General features: G+C 39.3%; 2 protein-coding genes across 2 annotated transcripts; one reads left to right on the top strand and one right to left on the bottom strand.

Moving 5' to 3' along the window:
• Positions 1 to 1875: 1875 nt before the first annotated feature.
• On the bottom strand, positions 1876 to 6771 carry rgrb (retinal G protein coupled receptor b). The gene is made up of 7 exons (XM_086140021.1): positions 6252 to 6771; positions 5385 to 5541; positions 4275 to 4396; positions 3767 to 3920; positions 3415 to 3532; positions 2641 to 2754; positions 1876 to 2426 (listed from the first exon to the last, which is right to left on the bottom strand). The coding sequence occupies exons 1-7, from the start codon at positions 6325 to 6327 to the stop codon at positions 2286 to 2288; spliced, it is 882 nt and encodes a 293-aa protein (XP_085996147.1). The 5' UTR covers positions 6328 to 6771; the 3' UTR covers positions 1876 to 2285.
• Positions 6772 to 10697: 3926 nt separating this feature from the next.
• Positions 10698 to 13749, top strand: lrit1b (leucine-rich repeat, immunoglobulin-like and transmembrane domains 1b). Its single transcript, XM_086139796.1, has 4 exons — positions 10698 to 11008; positions 11378 to 11838; positions 12070 to 12375; positions 12509 to 13749. Exons 1-4 carry the CDS (start codon positions 10887 to 10889, stop codon positions 13576 to 13578), a joined length of 1959 nt encoding a protein of 652 aa, XP_085995922.1. The 5' UTR covers positions 10698 to 10886; the 3' UTR covers positions 13579 to 13749.
• Positions 13750 to 15334: the final 1585 nt, after the last annotated feature.

Genomic DNA, 15334 nt, shown 5'->3' with positions numbered 1-15334 from the left:
CACGCTATCTTTTAATCTGCTGTTCAGTCAGAGAAAGTACCAGGCTGGATCTGAGAATGTGCTAGTAATCCTTGATCTCCAAGAAGGAGCCTAACATGTGATGGGGCAGCCACGGAGCCGATGCGGAAGTGCATGGTTGTTAACACCTACTGTTGTGCGGAAGTATGTGTTTGTGTGTTAGCGAGTAACAAGCTCTGACATTTGACACTTTAGAATTAGTTGCGTAACAGAATTGTACTTTGATGACACATTAACAACATCAGAACAAAATAGCATCCGGTTTTCTGAAATGAGCTTCCTTGATCGGCATGTTGAGCAAAGTTTTAGTGGTTTTATTTTGTAGTTAATTTTTGTTTAGTTTATACAGTGCCGGAGTCTGATCACATCTGCGGGACTGTCTCAGAAAATTAGAATATTGTGATTAAGTTCTTTATCTTCTGTAATGCAATTACAAAAACAAAAATGTCATACATTCTGGATTCATTACAAATCAACTGAAATATTGCAAGCCTTTTATTATTTTAATATTGCTGATTTATGGCTTACATCTTAAGATAACTCAAAAATCCTATCTCAAAATGTTAGAATATCATGACAAAGTAATTTTTGTTTTTGTAATTGCATTACAGAAGATAAAGAACTTTATCCCAATATTCTAATTTTCTGAGACAGTCCTGTATATTTCTAGCCCAGAGTCTGATGTTGCTGTTTTTTCAATGTTTAACATGTCAAATTCTTTTGTGAGAAAACAACTTTGCACTGCTTTTATACATAGTGGGCAAATATGTTTAAACATTTTTAGATAATACCAGTATTTTCTATACTTTCAGATTTTGACTATGACAGTGTCTTGTACATCTCACCCCATCAACTTTTTCCAACTCATATTTTGACATTTTTAACTGATTTTTGCAATCTATTTTCAGCTGTGTTTTTGAAAAAATCTGCTTCTTTTTTCTTTCCAAATGAGCAAGACACAAACACAAATGACAAGTCAGAGAAAACCAATTGATCCCGCAGCTCAACTTGAACTGTTTCATATCAAAAGATTTCACTAAACTCTCTACTTGTGCTCACTGACTGAATCAGAAGAGAACCACCACGATTACGTTGTTTTCTACCTATTTAATGCATAAATTCAGAAAAACTCTTCATGTCCACCAGGACTTAATAAGATACCTTTTGTGCAAAAAGAAGAGGCCATCCTATTTTGTTTTCACGCTACTGCTCTTTCAGGACCTTCTCCTCTCCCGGTAGCACCGGGACGGTGAGAGGATCAAGTCTGAGCACCACCGGTTAGTGGGACAATGGGATTTCGTCACGCTGTCATTTATTTCTGGAGCAGCTCAGGGATCAGAGTGTCAACTGTTTTTTCAGTCCAGAACCAGGGCCAGGCTGTATTTGGACTATTGAGCCTAGGTGCTGGCTTGAATGCATACAATTACACTGTTGAATTTTGATCTTCTTTTATCTTGGTGCTATTTTTGGCAGTTTAAAAAGAATAAAAAGAAGGTGGAGTATTTGACCGACTCCAAAATAGAGCAGGAAGATGCTTATATGTTGCATGCATGTAAACTGCATTTGGATTGATAGGATTGAAGGGTTATTATGTCACTTTTAGTCACTCATTTGGTGTATTTTATTTTAATTTACTGTTGCCATGTAAAATCATGTTTTTTCCAAAAAATATGGACAGACTTCATTTTCTCTTAAGGGCTGTGTGTTTATGTTTGAGAAACAGGAATAATTATATAAATCTTTGAATACTTTCCAATTCAAGAATGTATAAAAGAAGAGCCACAGCTTCTTAAAAAAAAAAAGAAAGATTTTAAGGACACGCAATTTGCACAAGTGTTAATGCAAATAGATAATCCATTACCATGAAATGTTTTTGTGGTTTATGTTTGTACCGTGACATAATAGAGTCTTAACACATTAAATGCTTATACTGACAGCAGACATTACATCATTGCAGACCATCTTCCTAAGGGAACCGTGGTTGGGTAATCTCCTTAAATCTTTGAGACTGTTATAATGACACATCAGTATTTACAGTCTATTAGGGTGTTGATTAGCTTTGCGACTGCTCTAATTTCAAATAGGTATTTAAAAAAAAAAAAATTGCATTACAATGTGTTCATTGTAAGCAGTCTGTGATGGACAGTGGAGCGATCAATGCGTAAACCTTAAATGAAGGTTTTTTTTTTTTCTTTTTGAAAATATAACCGTACAGACATCTGGGTGGTTCTGTGACTGTTTTCCGTAAGAACTGAGAGGGTTTCCTTTTATTTTGACTTCTTCAGGACTGGATCGACAATCTTCTGTCCAGTGAGGAAGTGCCACACACCGCCTCGGTAGAACTCGTTGCCGAAAGAGTAGAGCAGGGCGTTGAAGATGGGATTTGTCTTCGCGAGAACTGGGAGTACCTGCAACAGAAAGTTTTTGAAAGGTTTTAAAATGTAAGAAGAATTTGGTTTGTAAAATTACGATGCAGTTTTCTTTGCACTCTTGTATCATTTATTTCAGTTATGATCCGTACACTGCAGGCATGACATTACTCCACCTCTTTATCTATATTGGCATATGACTTTAATTCCCCACAAACTGGAATTAAAAAAAATAAAAAAATAAATTGGTTACCATTCTTAGTTTTGGAGATACGATCTTCACATTCTCGAAACAGGCGTAGATGCACATGAGGACGTAAGGGCCCCAACACATCAGCATTACCCTCAGGGGCAAATTGGTGTTAAACTGAAAACAAAAAGGCCATTTAATTACATTTCATAGTACTAATGTCACATTTTAAATAATTAGTTTAGTAATGTCGTTTATTTTGTTGACCGGTAGGAGCACTGTAACCTTCAGTGTGACCATTTTTACAAGTGTCAATACATGCAGTCCTCATAGAATTGCTGAAAAGACATAGCTGTGTCAGATCTTATGGCTGGAAGACTGGGTTGATAAGGTCAAAACGCACTTACTTCGCGTCTGTAGAAACTGTATATATCTTTTTTTTTTCAAACCTTCAGTTGTTAAGAGCTTTAACATAACAATTATCACTGGCTACCAGATTTGGACAACCTGTTGACAGTGATGTATTTCTGTGCCTGGGCTGAAAGTATGAGAGCCAGACCAGAGTTGTGATTGCGGGATGGACCACTTGATTCTGATTTATCTTTATCTCTTATTCGGACATTTTTCAAACAATAAAAAACCTATATTGTGACTTAAGCTAATGCAGTTTACAAAGAAAAAACAGCCACCGCAGACTCTCAGGCCAAAAGGTCCTTTGCTGAGTAGATTTGAAAAAAGGTTTAACAAAATGATACTATTTTGTTGTGCTTTTTTTGAAGGAACATTTTACACCTTCACGTTTTCCTTTAAGCTTCAAGAGTTGAGTGGCACATTTACCCTATAGTGATGGATCTTCTTGAAATGTTTGTTGATGGAATCATAACACGACACCATCGTGAGCGCCGGGAACAACAAATAAAGCAGCACCAGAGTCAGCATGTAAGTAACATAGTCCCTGTTGGGGAGATAGACACGAGGTTATTAGGGCATTGCAGAGATCCATACTAAATCCTATTAAAAAGTTAAGTGAAAATAACCCCTCTACGATGCATTATTCTGCTGGAAGAAGATCTAATCGTGTGCTGGTTGTGCTTCTCATTCTCCCAGTGCATTCTGCTCTACTGTCACTTAATTTCTACCGTGCAAACATGCAACATGTGGTGCTGCTTTTTGTTTTAATTAAATCCACCTGTCTCCTCTGGTGTAGTCGAGTGTGCAGCAAGTCCTCATGGGCTCAAAGTCGTAGACGCCCCATCCCATGAGAGGAACCGCAGCCCAGAAGATGGAGAGAATCCAGATGATGCCGCTCATTGTCAGAGTCGTACTCCAGAAGAGTTTTTGTCCTGCAGGATAAAAACACGTTGATTGTGAATTAAAGTCTCTTCTGGGGGAAAAAAAAAAAAAGACATTACATGATGAGGACATAAAATGTTGTGAATATCGAAACAGCTTCTGATTTCATTCCTTTGAAAATGATTATAATAATTACTGTTTATAATAATAGATAGATGATATATATAATTACAGATATATGCACTGATAAGCAAAATCAAAAGACCCCAATATGGAACATATTAAATCATGGGCATCAGAAAACAGGAGCGTGAAGTGGTTTTCTCAGTTTTCCGCATTTGAATTGTGAGTGAGTTGAGCTTAACCGGGGAAAAAGATTTAATTAAACCATTGGTGGGACTCACTGGTGCAGTACTGGTGATATCTGTCCCAAGCGATGGCGGCCATGAAACTGATGGACGCCAGCACTGCGATCATACCCTGAAAACCATGGTAGGCGCATCCATCTTGACCAAAAGGCCAAGCTCTGGGCAGAATAAATAACCAAAAATCACATTATAAAATGCATAAAAAAAATCTGACTGTTACATCAGTGGTTGAATGGCAGGATTATTATGGGAAGTGAACAATTTGGAAACCTGATGGGGAGAACATTAAATCAGAGTGGATGATTCACAAATTTACTCTTTAAAGATGTAGCTAAGAAACTCCTAAATGCCTGCTCCCAAAATTCAAACACAGCTGCCTGAGCTGTATAACACAAGAAAAAAAAACATCAAAAGTGCTGAAAAGAAGTAAATTAAAAAAAGAAAAAAAAATCAATACTGTGCTGTAGCTGAAACATTGTGCCACTCTTTTTTTTTTTTTTTTTTTTGCATTTAATGACTCGCATCCCTTCACATTTATCTCCCCTTGTACGGAAGACCGGATCCCAAATTCCCTTGCGGACACACAACCAGAGTCAGCAGGCACTGTGTTCGATGCCGGTAATTATTTTTTGTCAGTAGGTTGCAGTCAGAAAAGTATCTTTAGAATTTTTGCTGAAGACGGCAGCATCTGTGTTGGGTCAAATGAGGGACCATATTCTTCAATGCTATTCTTCAATTCAATTGATATTGAGCCCTGGACTATAATTTGAATAAATAAGTGCTTGAACAGTGCAGAGATTAAGGGGAAATAAGTGGAAATGATCTTAAAGCGGAGCCCCGATGATCTTAAAGTGGAGAACTACAAAAGGAATGGGTATGTTTTTAAAAGTCCCTGTGATATATAGGTGATATAATGGGATCAGCTGACAGGGAAAGTTTGCAGTCTTAGTGCTTGCGACGTAATCTGACCAAAAGAGCAACTATTACTGGCTTCAGCGGTAAACGGGGACAAAAAAAGTCCACGGTGACACATTGATCAGCTTCAGCGCTTCTTTCCAGACAAAAACAAGAAAATATCAGCTTGACTTTTGGAACTGACAAAAGACAGTTCACAAAAGTCTGAAGAAGTTAGTGTGTTATTGATACCGGAGATAACTGGCATATGCGGCGGTAAGTCCGTTGATATTCAGACTGATGTCGGCCACAGCGAGGTTGAACACAAAGAAGTTGCTTGGATTCCGGAGCTCTTTCACTCTGAGGAACGAGACAATACTGATGGCGTTGAGGAAGAATCCAAGCAGGCCTGAAAACAGAAGAGAATTCAGATCTAAATTCCACATGTGTTTCTCATACATGTTTGGAATTTTCTGAAGTCTGCAATTTATTCAGTAAAAACAAGTTTATTATCCAACCATTCACTCTCTGGGACCCCCCTTTAAGTTTTGAGCCTTAAAGATTGAAGAGACTTAAAATAATACAAAAAAAAAAAAAAAAAAATTGCCTGTTGTTCAATGATTGTTTATTTTATCACATTTCAATCCAAGCAAACTCTGAAATCAGAAAATTGTTAGTTTACATATATTTTCTGTTTGAAAACAACATTAAATCCACTTGAGGCAAAAACTTGAAAAATCTGCAAAGCAAGAAGGCGACTACAATTCACTTAGTTCACCCACAACTTACCTAAAAATTGTTAATAACCTCTAAGACAAAACTGCTACAAAAGATATAGCATGTGAGAAGTAAAGATTAATGTACATACTGCACATCTGAATCGGTTCACATGTTTGTGTTTACGGCTTAATGAAGATTATGATGCTCTGGTACATTTTGACCGTTATGTTATGTTAAAAAATGTTAATAGTTCCTGAGTCGGTGAAGTACACAGGTAGTTTAGAAGACTTAAGCTCTTAGATGTTGGAAGGACATGAAACTCAAAGATTTTTTTTTTTTTTACTCAAAAAGAGCCGCACTGTCCTTTTCATTCAAGACTTCCCTTCCTGGTCCACTCACCTCCGACGAGGAGCAGCGTCCCGAAAGTAAACATATCAAACTCCGTGAATCCCTCGGGTAACGTGTAGGAGGCCATGTTGGAATGTGCAAACTCAACTCTGCTCAAAGTCCGCTTGTCCCTCTGTCGCAGACCTCCGTCTGTTACGGAGCGACCCTTTATAAAGGCTCTTTCACGTGAAAAAGCATAAAGAGACTAATCTTTGTAAACCTCCTTTGCAATCCCCTGAGGAATGTCCTAACGAACAGACTTTTTTTTTCTTTTCAAACTCTCCCCAACTTCACAAGTGTCCAATCTTTGCGCGTCCGCTGCGCAATTTTGGTTGTTAAAGCGGAGATAAATGGTCCTCTTCATTTGTCCCGCTTGGGGAAATTTCGCTTAAAATAAAACAGACTTCACTCCTGTTAACTCACACAAGTCACCTCGGTGAGATAAGACCGGAGAAAAAAACACACACGGAAATGTTGCGCGCAAGAAATAAAGTTGGACGAGCTGATCGCTCATCTGTAGAAGTTCACTGTATTCCTGAAGGTGACCTGAAGGCAACACTGCTGACTTCGATTGCCCAAAAAAGATACCAGTCATTCAACTCAGTGACCGCCTCCCATTTAATCTCAAAATGCATACAATAAAAATCACATCAAAGTTGGGGATAAAGTCAAAGATGGTTTGGAAATGCAAATGTACAGAGGATGATCGGAAGAGGAGCGCTGAGGTGGAGCCGGAAGAAGACAAAAATTACATCACATGTTCATTGTGTTTTTTTTCCACTCAAGCCCCTTTTGTCCTGGCCTTCGGTTATTTGGTTTTATGTGGTTGATATAATGGTGTAAATATGTAAGGGCGTACTGAGGGTCCAGAACAGAGCAGTGTAAGCCAAGGTCCTCATTAATATCATTTTAAATTCTCCTAACGGTGACTTGAAGTTTGCGATTGAGAGTGAGTGGGGATAAAAGCAGACAGGACTCAAGTCAGTCCTCTTGGGTTCATGTTTATAGAAATTATAGTCTTTGAAATTGTAGTTATTAACATGGTGTGTTTGGGGGGGTTACAGGGTCAGAAATCTAATCCATTTTCTGATTGATGTCACCCAAAACCGAGGACATTGCTAAATTGGCCCATAGTTCTCTTAGTAGCCGCAACCCCTTTAGTCTATAGCATTTGGCCAGAGTCTGATTGCGGCACTAATCTGGCCTCAGATTACCGAAAACTCATTAACTATGAAGTAATGATGTGTCCCAATGGACTTATAAAACCCCTTTTCTCAAACTGCCCATATTGTCTGCACTGCCTGACATCCAGTGAAAGGCTTGCTGAGATCCTTGGTGGATGAGCTGCACTGCTGCTCCCGCAAGTTGTTGACGAACAAATCTGGTGATTCCGATATCCGACAAATACATTCAGTGTATCAGCATGTTTGCTCGCCGCCCCAAATCCCACAGGGGGGCAGATAAAAGTGTTCGGTACCAGCTGGGAGAGCAGCGACATAAAGGAGCAGTTTCAATAAAACAATCTGTTAATCCACTCTAGCCTAGTGTGACGAAATAAGAGCCGGTCTGAACCAATGCGATCGAGAACTCGAATGCAGCGGTTTGACGACCCCGTAAAACATTTTCAGTCTCACAAACTAACAAGACGGCTTGTTTTGTGTGTTTTTTCCATTATCTCGATGAGGTCATTGAGTGTCCAAAGTCACAATGACGTTTTTAACAAAACAGCAAAAATATTTCAAGTCAGTGGATACCTAAAACTGTAATCATCCAAGATAAATTACGGAATATGATAATAAGAGATTTATTCATATATGAATATATTCAGTCAGTTAGTGGCTATTTAAAGTACTGCTGCTTTGAAAGCCCTGGACACTGTCTCTAATATTATTTTCCCAAGTGCTCACATCCCTGTTGTGTTTGTACTCTACAGTGTGAAAATAATACTGTAGTTAACCACAGCATCATTAGCTGCAGGATTTGTGATGAAACAAAGGTTTCACTGTTGCAATAAAATTTGCAGTGGCACACTTAGCGTGAATGAATTTGTGTGCTTTTGGCACGTCGAGGGGTTTTATTTGAACAAGTACCTGCTATGCCAGACCTGCACGGACCACATCTGTCCCGTTTTGCTTTTTTTATGCGGCCCGCCAAACTATTTTCTTTGAACATTTGAATAAGTATTTTCAATCGATATTGAATTTAGAAATTCCTTAATTTTTTCCTTTTGTTTAATTTTGTACGGATGATTCCATACAGAATAATGTCAGTACATTTATATGATCATTAATGATTTTAAAGTTGGGATAAAACACCAAAAAATTTAAATTGCAATTTTCATTTTGTTCAATTCAAATGATACCCAGTTGGCCTGTGCATAAAAATTGAATTAGAAATGTGGCCCATCGGCCCAAATAATTGCCCACCTCTGTGCCATGCTTATGCCGAGTTTTCATCTCAAATGGTAAGCCAAAGTGAAGTTGCTGGTAACGTTACATTTCTAACACTCTTGATGTATTTTTACTGTTTATATTGGCAATGAATGGAAAACAGAACGGCTGTATGTCAGATCTCGACTTATCTCATTGGATGAGTACTAGAGTCAAACATCAACAGGCTCGCATTCTACAGACCATTTTTGATCCAGATCCTTTAGGTTTCACACTTGCTCTGTGGTGACATGACAACACATCGCTGCACACCTTGATGTGCATTAAAATTTGAGAGGCGGGCTCAATCCCCTTTTCTCTACATCTATTACACACCCTCAGGAGATGAAAATGTGCATTAGAGGTGACAAGGTGAACTGTGTGCGTATGTGTGTGTGTATGTGTGTGTAGATCCAAGCTGAGGCTAACCCTCTCTAAAGACACAGAAACATTTATTAATAAGAGACAGCGATGACTGGATTAAAGGCTTTGCACTCTGACGGAACAGCCGAGCTTTTAAAACTCCACCTGTGAAAAACCCTCAGGGACTGTGACATTGTGTCTGTCCGAAAAGTGTGTCACATAAACACACATGAAATAGGAACATTTTCTTTGGGACACAAAAGACAGATACTAAACTACTATTGTTGATTACTGGCTAAAATCAAACAGATCAGTACATAGACTTGCAGATTGCTGGACTTTTAAATGCTCTGTGGTCCAGGGCAATGTCAGCGTCAGGGCAATGTCTGTCATAAATTCTATCATTTTAAAAGATGTAATCCCAGGTTAAAGAACAGATAATTTTAAAATGGATTCACATTTTCAATAGTTCACTTAAGATATACAAGGAATCAGATAAAGCCATGTGAGTGAGGATTCACACTCTAGTGCCAAGTCTAGATGTGTAAATAAGGAGTCACAGGAGTGAAACTTAATTTATTTTTAGTGTATCTTTCACAAGTATTATCCTCTTCTACTTTTCCTTTCGGCTGTTCCCTTTGGGGGTTGTGATGGCGAATAATCATCCAACATCTTACCCTAATGTCAGCATTTTTATGTGTGTATAAGCAACAAAAACTATGAATGCTTGTTAAAGATCCAAAAAATAAACTGCAAAAGAACCCATTTAGTTGATTCAGTTAGTCGTGTATTTTTTTCACAACTCGGTCTTATCGATCTAATTACAGCTGGGTAGTACCAGGAGCTCCTATAATGCATATTTAATTTCGGTAACTGATTTCTGTTTGCCTGTAAAAAGGATTTCTTCTGTTTTATTGTTTTGTTTTCTGTTGCTTTTTATTTTTGGAATGTTTATTGATTTTTATTTGTTGCTTGATGCAATTTGGTCTTAGTTTTTCTAATTCTGCTTTTGCTCCAGTCTCTTTTTCATATATATTTGAACATTTATCTATTTATCAACATCTATTTTACAATTTGGTACTTGACAGATCAAATCTGTCATTGGGTTTATTTAATTAAGGGGCGCATCTACCTGACAGTCTGATAGTTTTTGCACTGATACAAGTTCATTGTAAATCAATTTCATTCAATCTTATACGATTATTACAGATACATTTAAGTTACCCTCACAAAGGGTTACAGTAATTTTCTAATTTTTTGTCTCAAAACAAGAAATTGCACTTTATCTACTCTCTGCTGCCACCCAGTGGTCACGTAATGAACGACAACAGAAAAACGGGCTTTTAGAGACTGGAAGTGAAAAATAGTGTTATATGTTCATTTTGTTGACTTCATACAAATGGGGTTTGCAGAATATTACATTTTCAAATTTGAATGAGGTGACTGGACATGTATATATCATTTTATTTATTAAAGAAATGTATTAAAGAAAAAAAAACATCTGAAGGTGGGATCCTGTTGTATTCTCAGGCAGACCCACCATTTCCATGTCAAGTTTTTCAAGTCCTCTTCATCAACCAATCACATATTGGAGCATTTCCCTAATAATGAAAGTAAAAAGCACTCAGCCTATCAGCTACCAGCCAGCTATAGCCTAATCGTGTGAATGAAAATAACCCAAGTCCTTCACTAATCCCTGCCTATCCTTTTTATCTCTGGGTTCAGACCAGCTGGGGTAGTATGGAGCTGGAAGCCTGCGAAACACCACAATGCATTTCAAGTCCTGTTAAACAGCCGTAGCTATTTTTTTTTTCTTCTTAAACTGTAGTTCAGTTGAAAGAATTAAGCGGGAAAAATGAGTCGACATTTTGCTTTTACACTTTGTTTGGTTTTATTTTTTTACCCTTTCATGGGCCGTTCGTGTCCTGCACAGTGCAGCTGTTTCTTCCACAAACTGAGTGATGGATCAAAAGCGAGGTAAATATACGTAAATATTATGTTGCGATACCTGTTCATGTTATTTCATATAAATGTTTTGCGGTTCCTTTTCGTGTGCAAAGTCAATAATTGCAGCAGCCTTCCTCAATTCTGTCTGTCTGTATGGTGGAGGATTAACATGGGGTTGCTTTTTAATCTCCTTTGCTCGTTACTGAACAATAGATATCAAGTTTTCTCAAGTATTTACTATTTTATATGTAGCACAAAACTGGCAAAAATTGCCAACTACAAAAAAAGTTCCATGTTGTGACCGTGCATTAAGATAATTCTGACAAATATCAGATGGCATGAAAGAGGATGTCTTCAATATTATTGTACAATAATAATAATAATGTTTATTCCCCACAGGAGTGTGCTTTGCAATGATCCAGAAATCAGTGTTATCCCTCCAAATTTTCCTGCCGACACGTCAAAGCTTCGTATCGAGAAGACGGCAATTACCAGGATTTCTAGCGAAAACTTCCACTACCTCAACAACATGGAGTTTCTCTGGATGTCTTTCAACTCACTTAACTCACTAAATGTTGACAGTTTTCGGGGGCTCTCCAACCTGGACGAGCTCAGGCTGGACGGAAACTCCCTCACCTCTTTTCCCTGGGCTTCTCTAACGGACATGCCCAGCCTGAGGCTCCTGGATCTTCACAACAACAAGATCTCCACTATGACTTCTGAGGCCACCATGTACATAAAGAATATTACCTATCTGGATTTATCTAGCAACAGTCTCACAACCGTTCCCCCAGATGTTCTCTCATTGTGGCTGAGCGTGAAGCCTTCCCAGGACACGGATTCTTCCAAACTGATTCTCGGTGAGGATCAAACCGTGGTATATATTGACGCTTTTAAGTTTTCTTTGTCTTCTGCCTCGCGTGGCATCTTTGACCTACCCCCTCTCGCAGCATTCATCAAGGATTAGTTTAATTTTAGCTGTAGCGTGCAACGGTTGAAGCTTTCTGACTTAATATATGTATTGTAAACTTTACAATCTGGGCTCATTGGTCTCAATCCGCAGGGATAAAACCATACGGTTTGATTCGCAGGTCTCCACGACAACCCTTGGCTGTGTGACTGCCGGCTGTACGATCTGGTGCAGTTTCAGAAGACGCCCTCATCGTCTGTCGCTCTGATTGACACGAGGCTGAGGTGTGCGGATCCCGAGAGCTTGTCGGGGGTGCTTTTCACCGAGGCGGAGCTGCAGAGGTGCCAGGGCCCTCGGGTGCACACGGCCGTAGCTCGCGTGCGGAGTTCCCTGGGCAACAACGTCCTGCTGCGCTGCGGCACAGTTGGGGTCCCCATCCCAGAGCTGTCCTGGAGCCGCGCCGACGGCAAGAAAATTAACGGCACCGGTGAGCACTGCTGAACTAATTCAAGAGGTGCTAAGATTAGAGAGGCATCTATTTCTGTGTAAGTCATAGTACCTAGCAGATTATTCTTTTTTGTGCCAATCAGCTTAACTCTGGACTTTTGTTTTATTTCCAGTTCAGCAAGAGATTTCAAAGGAGGGCATCATCTGGTCGATTCTCAGCGTTCCTGCAGTCTCTTACCGTGATTCCGGAAAATATGTTTGCAAGGCAGCCAACTTTGTGGGCACCGCCGATGCCATCATCTCTTTGGTGATCACCGACTCCTTTCGGTCAGAGGAAGTCGGCGGCGGCCTTTCTAAGAGAAACCGAGGAAAGAAAGCAGGCGGCATTGGGAGGGCGGCGTACCAGGAGAAACTCATCGCCAGATATGTTCCCCCTCCAACCACGATGGCCGCCCAGCCCATCATTGAGCCTCTCAATGGTAAAGGTGTCACCGGAAAGTACGAGATTGAGAGCTACAGCATTTCCAGTGTGGACTCTCAAGGCCGGAGCAAAGGCTTAGATACTCAGAAATCAGTCACGCTTGAGCGCGACGCTTTGAGTAATCTGGCAGCCAATGCCTCGTCCCTACAGCAAGCTCCAGAGAAAAGGATAGTGCGTTCCGTCAAGGTGATTGGAGACACCGATCACACCGTGTCTCTGAACTGGCGAGCCCCTACAGCCACCAACACCACAGAATTCAGCGTGCTATACGCTATATTCGGCGAGAGGGACATGCGTCGCATTAATGTCGGCGCGGGTAAAAACCGCATCACCATTGACGGCCTCGTTCCAAAGACAAAGTACATTGCTTGTGTTTGCGTCAAAGGCCTGATCCCGAAAAAGGAGCAGTGTGTAATCTTCTCAACGGATGAGGCGGCCAGTGCCAGTGGCACTCAGAAGCTCATTAATGTGGTGGTGATAACTGTGGCATGCGTGATCGCCGTCCCCCTGACTCTGATTGTGTGCTGCGGAGCCATAAAGAAGCGCTGTCAAAAGCTCCTGGGGAGGCAGTCCAAGGAAATACAGGACTCGTACGTCACCTTTGAGACCCTCGGTCCCACGGGGAAAGCTAAAGGGATGGAGGGCGAGTATCTGACCAGGCTGAATCCCGATGAGTCCAACAGGCTGCTCTCGGCCCGGTCAAGCGTTGACTCGGAGGCCACAGCCAGGACTGAGGGGCCGCCCAACGAATACTTCTGCTGATACCCCATGAATGCCTCAGCCGCGGGAGGACGCGCTTGGTTTTATTATCCGCCTGAGACATGAAGTCTCAGAGACTGAAGGATTCATTATTCCTCTCGCAGGGGTCGTCAGGGGACACGGAGATCGGCCCGCAGTGGATATTATTACATTATTTCACAGCCTTGTGGGAATCTAAACCACCGTTTGTTTTGTGAATAGCAAAAAAAAAAGAAAAAAAAGGGAAAATACACAGTGGCACGGTTTCAATATTTACATGCATTGTAATTGTGTACAAATGAAACTTCTAATGCACTTTGATGGTTTGCAGAGTAAAATGTCGTCAAATGTCGCCCTCTGCCCAGAGCCAATTCAATCTATCTTTCCAAGAAACTCTGCACTGTGTTAAGATCTTTACCTAAATGTAAATGTATTTAGATGAATGACATAACTGCAATTTCTAGTCCTTTTTTGTATATCAGTGATAATGATCCACATAAATTTTCAAATATGTAAATACATGTGACCTTAAACAACTGTGTATGAATGAATGTATTGAAAAAAATAAATATTTTTATATTGATGCATGTTTACAATCTTGTTCTTCAATCTTGTACTTTTTGAGTGAATATTTGGAAAAAATGTTAATTTCAAATTATTTTTCCAGAACAGAGACACAGAAACAGAGACACCTAAGTGTTGATATATTAAAGATTCCTTGAGAAAATGAATCACTAAAAAATTATTATCCTTATGTTTTTTGTCCTGATAGAAATTTATAATTTATTAAGCAAATAGAAGTAATAATAGCGAAATCCGAAATTAATGTAAATGAGACTGCTTTCCTTACGTAGATCCATTTCTATCAAAGACTTAAACCACAATTCTGTTGGTTTTGCATGTATTCATAAGATACAAGTATTAACCACCAACCCCGTGCTCGGTCAACTACTTATATATATGTTTCTTCATGTAATATGAATTGCCTAAAAAAGTTAAATACTCGTAAAGATCCTGCCAGCAAGATCCTATGTATACAGAATAATACATACAAAAATATCTGTCTGTTTTACAGGAAAAACAAATATTTCTATAGTTAAATCTTTGAATTCCCCTTCTCCTTGGAATTGCTGCATTATATTGGTGTTGGTGTAACACAAGACCAGGGGTAACTTAAATGCATTTCTCACGTTACAAGCTGTGCTTTTGTATCTAATTTATAGTGGAGAATATTTGCTTTGTGATCAAATTTATACATATAACCATTTATTTGTAATTCTTGTTCAAAATATTGTGGCATCAGTTTACTCTGCAAAATCTGATTTCAAAGAAAACTGAAAAAAAAGGTTTGGTGGCTTTAATATGTATTACTACTTGCAGTATTGTGTTTTCTTATATATGAGGTACATACTGGGCCCTTTCCAAGTTGGAAAAATGTAAACACAAACTGAAGCGACTGAAGAGTTACTACAGCAGTTACTATCCGTAGAAAAGGGGAATTAAAATTATGCTTACAATAGTAGACAAAAACAAACTCGCAGCATCATTTATTTCTAGGGTTCTTTGTAATGAAACTATATTCAGAAAATAGATAATAGATAGTAACTTGAAAACACACAGCAAACATTTTCGGTTTAGTTCTAGTGTTGAGTCGACCTGTTACCTTTTCACACGTACTCTTTATGCTTATTTGGCCTTTAACAATCTGAGAGAATAACCGACATTCAGATTATTGAGGTCAGATTATCCCCCTCTCCAGACATCTGTCTCTCGGCTGCCC

The sequence above is a fragment of the Fistularia commersonii genome, chromosome 32 (assembly GCF_037954325.1).
Source record: "Fistularia commersonii isolate RoL2024-O1a breed Wild chromosome 32, RoL_Fcom_v1.0, whole genome shotgun sequence".
Lineage (NCBI taxonomy): Eukaryota > Metazoa > Chordata > Actinopteri > Syngnathiformes > Fistulariidae > Fistularia > Fistularia commersonii.
Note: the sequence above shows the minus strand (reverse complement) of the source record. Positions and strands in the feature narration are given on the sequence as shown.